The sequence below is a fragment of the Ipomoea triloba genome, chromosome 15 (assembly GCF_003576645.1).
Source record: "Ipomoea triloba cultivar NCNSP0323 chromosome 15, ASM357664v1".
Lineage (NCBI taxonomy): Eukaryota > Viridiplantae > Streptophyta > Magnoliopsida > Solanales > Convolvulaceae > Ipomoea > Ipomoea triloba.
In genome coordinates this window covers 24,484,283-24,490,945 of record NC_044930.1, presented here as the reverse complement: position 1 = coordinate 24,490,945, position 6,663 = coordinate 24,484,283, and the positions used below count along the sequence as shown (strand labels likewise).

Here is a 6,663-nt window from a genome sequence, read left to right as displayed (position 1 = left end):
AAATACATATCTACGGTTTCTGTAGAGGCCATCTCACAACGATCATACAACCTTCTCAACGTCTGCAGCTTGGACTTCTGTAACCGGTCGACTCCTTTGTTTGACACCTTTAAGATGTCCCAAGCTTGTTTTGCTGTTTCAGCACGAGCTAGCTGCCCAAAAATGGAGTAATGAACACCTTGATGAATTTGTCCCAACGCCAATTGATCTCTCCGTACAGCAGCTGCATCAGCTCCTTCTGGTAGACCGGGATCAACATAGCTCCAAAGATTTTGAGCTTTCAAATGTGTGGTCATCATAATTTGCCAATAATTGTAATCGAGCTTCCCATCTAATTTAGGACCCGACCATACAATATTGAAATTATTGGTCATATTTCACTAGGAAAAAATATCTCGGGGTTGGAAGGTTGATAGGCTCTGATACCAAATGTTAGATATATTTAATCAAATATATCTATGTATTTAATTGAGAGAAAGAGGGGAAAGGACGAAGGAATATAGCTAGGAAACTTTTCTGAATTTTGCTTTGCTTTTATTTCTTCACACCATTTCCGTAATACAACACACATATATATAGCAAATGAAGATCAGACATTGCTCACTAATTATACATTATTTTATGCTATATCTATTCCACTCACCTAAATCACTCCACTACACAACATATAATAATTCATTCACCTAATCCACCTAACCCACTAATATTATTCTTATACTAATTATGTGCACTAATGTCATTAGTGCTTGAATCACTGCCGAAAGTGACTCCATAATGCTGCACTTCTTCTTTCCTTTGGTTTAATTAATAACATCTTTTAATCTTGCAATACGGTTCAACTAATTAAATAAGTTAAAATTTTAATTTGACAGTCTTTTTTAATGTAATTTATCTTTTTTTGCGTGGTGTACGAGCTAATACACAAAAGCAAAATTTACTCAACCCATATTCTCAAATAGTGAGTTTCCCTAGTCACTAAAAAATTATAAATTATGTAATATATATGACAAAATTAAACGCTTTCAGATGTCTCGTAACAAATGGCTAGTGATACTGACGGTTCACTTGTATAAATATGCATGCGGTAGATTATTAACACAATCCAACAAAACAGACAAAACATCCAAGACATCATTATCAGATCAGAGAAACAAAAGATAGAGTACGTTAATACTACGGCATGCAAGAAGATAATTTAATGTTTTCGTATTTTTATTTTTATCCAGGGGCTTAATAATTTAAGTTAGAATTGTATAATAACGGTCTTCTTACGATTATAAAGAAAATGACATAAAGAGAATGACATTAAATATGGCTTAATTCATTGGAGATGTCTGTCTAATTATTGAATACCTTACAAGTAAATCAAAAATCTATACATATACAATCTTAATAAGAGCCAAGAATGTTAGGGTTCTAACGGGAAGAAAAAAATGTTGGTATAATTATTTACTTAAATGAATGGTTCATATTATTTTGATTTTACTATTTTAGTAATCTTTTATGATTTTTCTTTATAAATGACAAAAAGTTTATTCATGATTAGCATTACATTTGAGCATATAAGTATGGTGTTTGTGCATATAAGTACGATATTTACATGTTAATTTAACACGACCCGACCCGTCTCACAAATAAGAATTCGTGAAACGGTCTCACACAAGTGTGACCCATTATTTAAAGTTCTACTCTCTTAGCTTACATCTATTTGTTGACCATTTTTATATAATTCAAAATTTTAATTTAGCAGTTTTCTTGTGTTGAGAAAAATTATAGAAAGAAAAAGAAAGAGAGATTATATAAATATTCATTGGAGATGTCAATAATGTCCATTGGTTTTTCCGTTCACGACCAAGTCAACTAAAAATGTAGAATTAAGTATTTATGTTTTTATTTTATAACCTATTAATTACTCAACTTTGAAGACTTCTCCCACATCACTACTAACAAGTACTCAACCTATAAATAGCCTACATTGCATATTCTTGTACACCACCCACAACTAAACATAATGGCGACTTTTCAAATATTGCTGTGTTTTGCTTTTCATTTTCTTCTTCTCTTTTCACTTCCTTTGGAGACTGCAACTTCAGAAACAACTGAGGGAAGAGCCCTTCTCAAATGGAAGAACACCCTTGAATTCAATAATACTGATGTTCTTCATTCTTGGTCTATTGCTAATCTTCACAACATTTGTTGGAATTGGACGGGTATCACTTGCAACAATGTTGGAGCTGTTTATGAGATAAAGCTAGACAATTTCAGTCTCTCAGGTACACTTGAAAGCCTTCATTTCAATTCATTTCCAAATCTCACCCGTTTTATCCTCAATAATAATAGCTTCACTGGATCAATTCCATATGCTATTGCTAACCTCTCCCAGCTAATTTTCTTGGACCTCAGTTTCAATCATTTTGTAAGGTTTATACCATCAGAGATTGGAAAATTAACAAGGCTCCGGTTCTTGAACCTCGGAGGAAACCGTCTTGGTGGTACTATTCCCTCCCAAATAAGCTATCTTCAACACCTGACTTCCCTCTCCTTGTTTGCCAATTCATTGACTGGCCAAATTCCAGAAGCAATGTTTTCCAATTTGAGCAACCTTCAAACTTTTAATTGTAGGGAGAATATGTTCCATGGGCCATTTCCATCAAGTTTAGTCAAGCTATCCAAGCTTAAACAACTTTACCTAAGTGGTAACAATTTCTATGGGTCAATACCTCCTACAATTGGGAATCTAAGTTCACTAAATATCCTTGATCTCAGTGATAACATGTTGCAAGGAAATATTCCAGAAACACTATGTAATCTTCACTCCCTTAACACTCTTTATTTATCTGACAATACGTTTAGTGGTCTGAATCCTCCATGCCTTGGAAATATTACCTCACTAAGAGATCTTTCACTAGATTCCAATGGGCTGCATGAGAATATTCCTAGAATACTATGGAATCTTCACTCTCTTGAAGGCCTTGAATTAAATTATAATTGTTTAGGTGATGTAATTCCTCAATGCTTGGGGAATATAACATCATTAAAACGTCTTTCTCTTAGTTCCAACACAGTGCAAGGAAATATTCCAAGGACATTGTGCAATCTTCCTTCCCTGGAGTATTTGTATTTATCTTTTGATAATTTGGGAGGTCCAATCTCACGATGTCTAGGAAATATAACTTCACTAAGAGAACTTTCACTCTATTCTAACACTGGGCAAGGAAATATTCCAAAGTCACTTTGCAATCTTCCCTCCCTCGAGTATTTGGATTTATCTTTTGATAATTTGGGAGGCCCAATTCCACAATGTCTAGGAAATGTAACTTCACTAAGAGAACTTTCACTCTATTCTAACATTGGGCAAGGAAATATTCCTGAGGCACTTTGCAATCTTCCCTCTCTCGAGTATTTAGATTTATCTTTTGATCATTTGGGAGGCCCAATTTCACAATGTCTAGGAAATATAACTTCACTAAGAAAACTTTCACTCAATTCTAACACTGGGCAAGGAAATATTCCTGAGGCACTTTGCAATCTTCCCTCCATTGAGTTTCTAGTTTTGTGTATTAAGAGTTGGGGAGGTTTGATTCCACAATGTTTTGGAAATATAACCTCACTGAGATATCTTAATCTCTACTCCAACATGTTGAAAGGAAGTATTCCAAGATCACTGTGCAATCTTGATTCCCTTGAGTTTATGGATTTATCAAACAATAGGTTGGATGGTTTGATCCCATGGTGCTTTGGAAATGTATCCTCACTAAGAAATCTTTATCTGAACTCCAACATGTTGAAAGGAAGTATTCCAAGATCACTATGCAATCTTGGTTCCCTTGAGCTTATGGACTTATCAAACAATAGGTTGGAAGGTTTGATCCCACGGTGCCTTGGAAATATATCCTCACTAAGAAGTCTTTATCTCAGATCCAACATGCTGAAAGGAAATATTCCAGGTTCACTATGGATATGCCTTGAGGATATGGATTTATCAGACAATAATTTGGAAGGTTTGATCCCATGTTGCATTGGAAATATATCCTCACTAAGATATATTAATCTTGGCTCCAACAAGCTGAAAGGAAGTATTCCAAGATCACTATGCAATCTTCAACAATCTCTTGAAGTGCTCATTTTATCCAATAACACTTTGGATGGCCCAATTCCTCAATGCCTGGGAAAATTGAAATTTTTGACAACTTTAATTGTTTTTAAAAACAAGCTTAGAGGCATGATAGCTCCCACTCCACCTCCAACATTTAGTAATGGCACAGATCAAACAACAAATTCTAGTTTGATTTATGGGATGGATACATGGTTGTGCAGTTTGAGTTCCTTGGAATTTCTTGATCTATCAGACAACAATTTACATGGTCCAATGCCTCAGTGTTTAGAGAACTTCAGCAAGGAACTTACTGTTATTAATTTTGCAAGAAATCAATTTCAGGGGTTTATTCCGGGAGTTTGCATAAACGGAAACATCTTGGAGTATTTCAATTTGAATGGTAATCAATTGGGAGGCCCACTGCCCCGAGGTTTGAGAAATTGCAACAAACTTAAATTTCTAGATCTTGGAAACAACAAGTTTCATGATTCATTCCCTCATTGGTTAGATACTCTTCTTGATTTGCGTGTTCTTGTGTTGAGATCTAATCATTTTTATGGTGAAATAGGCACTTCTAACACTACACTTCCATTCCCAAAGCTGCATATATTTGATATCTCAAACAATGAATTCAATGGTCCTTTGCCAAGACATTATATGGAGAACTTTGAAGCCATGCAGAGGCCAAATGATGATGAAAGTTTGTCATCTTATGAAGCTTCAATAAGCCTAGTGTGGAAAGGGGTAGAGCTTCAAGTGGTGCATTATGATATCTGCACATCCCTTGATTTATCCAGTAACTACTTCCACAGTGAGATTCCAAAATCTTTGGGAAGGTTAATTCAAATCCGATTTCTTAATCTTTCACACAATCAGCTCACTGGTTATATTCCACCATCACTTGGAAATTTGACAATTCTTGAGGCACTCGATCTATCATCGAACAAACTAGTGGGCGAGATCCCAGGACAACTTTCAAGATCCTTGACATTTCTTGCTGTACTAAATCTTTCTTATAATAATCTTTCTGGTCCTATACCTAATGGCCCATAGTTTGACACCTTTGACAACAATTCCTATTTAGGAAACACGGCTCTGTGTGGATTTCCACTAACTTCGAAATGCCAGGGCGAAGGTGAAGGAAAAGCGCCAGATGTGGAGGATTCAGACAATTTTTGGAGTGGATTTGGTTGGCAAAGTGTTGTTATTGGATACAGTTGTGGCATGCCATTTGGTATTTTGATAGGATATCTGATATTCAAGTATGGAAAACCACGGTGGCTTATAAGGTTAATACTTGGGAATTGATAATGGGAGTGCAAGAGTCAAGAGGATAGTGAGATAAAGCAATGCAGCAGTCTTAGTGATGGCGTTCACACCAGTAACACAATCCAAGGAACCTGAGTAATATCTGTTTGGAGGCTCAAGAATATCTTAGATTATATTAAATGTATTTTCATTTTCCATGTGTCTTTTACAATTCCTAGAATTTAAATGTTCTGTTGCTTCTTAATTGCATGCCTATATATTAGGCTATTTTGTAAGCCAGAAGGACAGACTTGAAATCATTTTGAATGTACTTTCTATTCAGTTTGAATGAATTATTAAACCCATTTTGCTACTGCGTTCTTTATCAGTTGGTATCAGAGCCATTAAGTTCCTAGGCAACATACGAGATAGCGGCACATCCCTCTCAAATTGTTACGACCCAAAATGGTTCGAGATGGCAATACCGGCGGTGGTAGCAACCAACCCGTTGGCGAAGACCATGGGGTAGAAGCCCTTTGGGCAGCATTCAGAGCACACGAGGATAACTCTAACCGTGAGTTCCGAGAACTTCGTGGTATTCTTGAAGCTATACGTTTGGGGATGAATGGTGGTGGGATAAATCCAGCTGGCCATCCCAGACAAAATCAACCTGTGGAAGGAGCTATTCCGAGGCAAGCACAACACCCACCTCGACGCTATAACTTTCCGGAGCAAATGGATGACAGTGATGATGAAGATACTACCAGCCACAATTATCCTGCACAACAACGGGAGTACTACAGACCCAAGGTTGATCTTCCTTGCTTCAATGGAAATTTAGACATTGAATCTTTCTTAGACTGGTGCTATGAGGTGGAGAGTAGTTTTGATATGCTAGATGTCCCTGAAAACAAGCAAGTTAAATATGTCGCAAACAAGTTACGTGGTGGGGCATCCGCTTGGTGGGATATGACACAGAATAATAGGAGGAGGCAAGGAAAAATGGTTGTGACCTCATGGAGAAAAATGAAGAAGCTCATGATGGGGAGATTTTTGCCCCCAGACTATCAGCAACTGTTATTTCAAAAATATCAACGTTGCTCTCAAGGAGGTCGGTGCGTGAACGAATACACAGAAGAATTCTATCGGCTTGGAGCGCGTTGTAATCTGTCTGAGACTCCTGAACAACAAACTGCACGCTACTTGAATGGGTTAAGGTTTAATATCCGGGAACGAATGGCTTTGGCTCCAGTTTGGACGGTTGATGAAGCCTATAATATGGCTTTGCGGGCTGAAGAGTTATTGTCTCAAGCCACTTC

At 36.8% G+C, this 6,663-nt stretch overlaps 1 protein-coding gene across 1 annotated transcript; it reads left to right on the top strand.

Moving 5' to 3' along the window:
• The first annotated feature begins 2,011 nt into the window (after positions 1-2,011).
• On the top strand, positions 2,012-5,149 carry LOC116005917 (receptor-like protein 52). The gene has a single exon (XM_031246149.1). It carries the CDS (start codon positions 2,012-2,014, stop codon positions 5,147-5,149), a length of 3,138 nt encoding a protein of 1,045 aa, XP_031102009.1.
• The last annotated feature ends 1,514 nt before the right edge of the window (positions 5,150-6,663 follow it).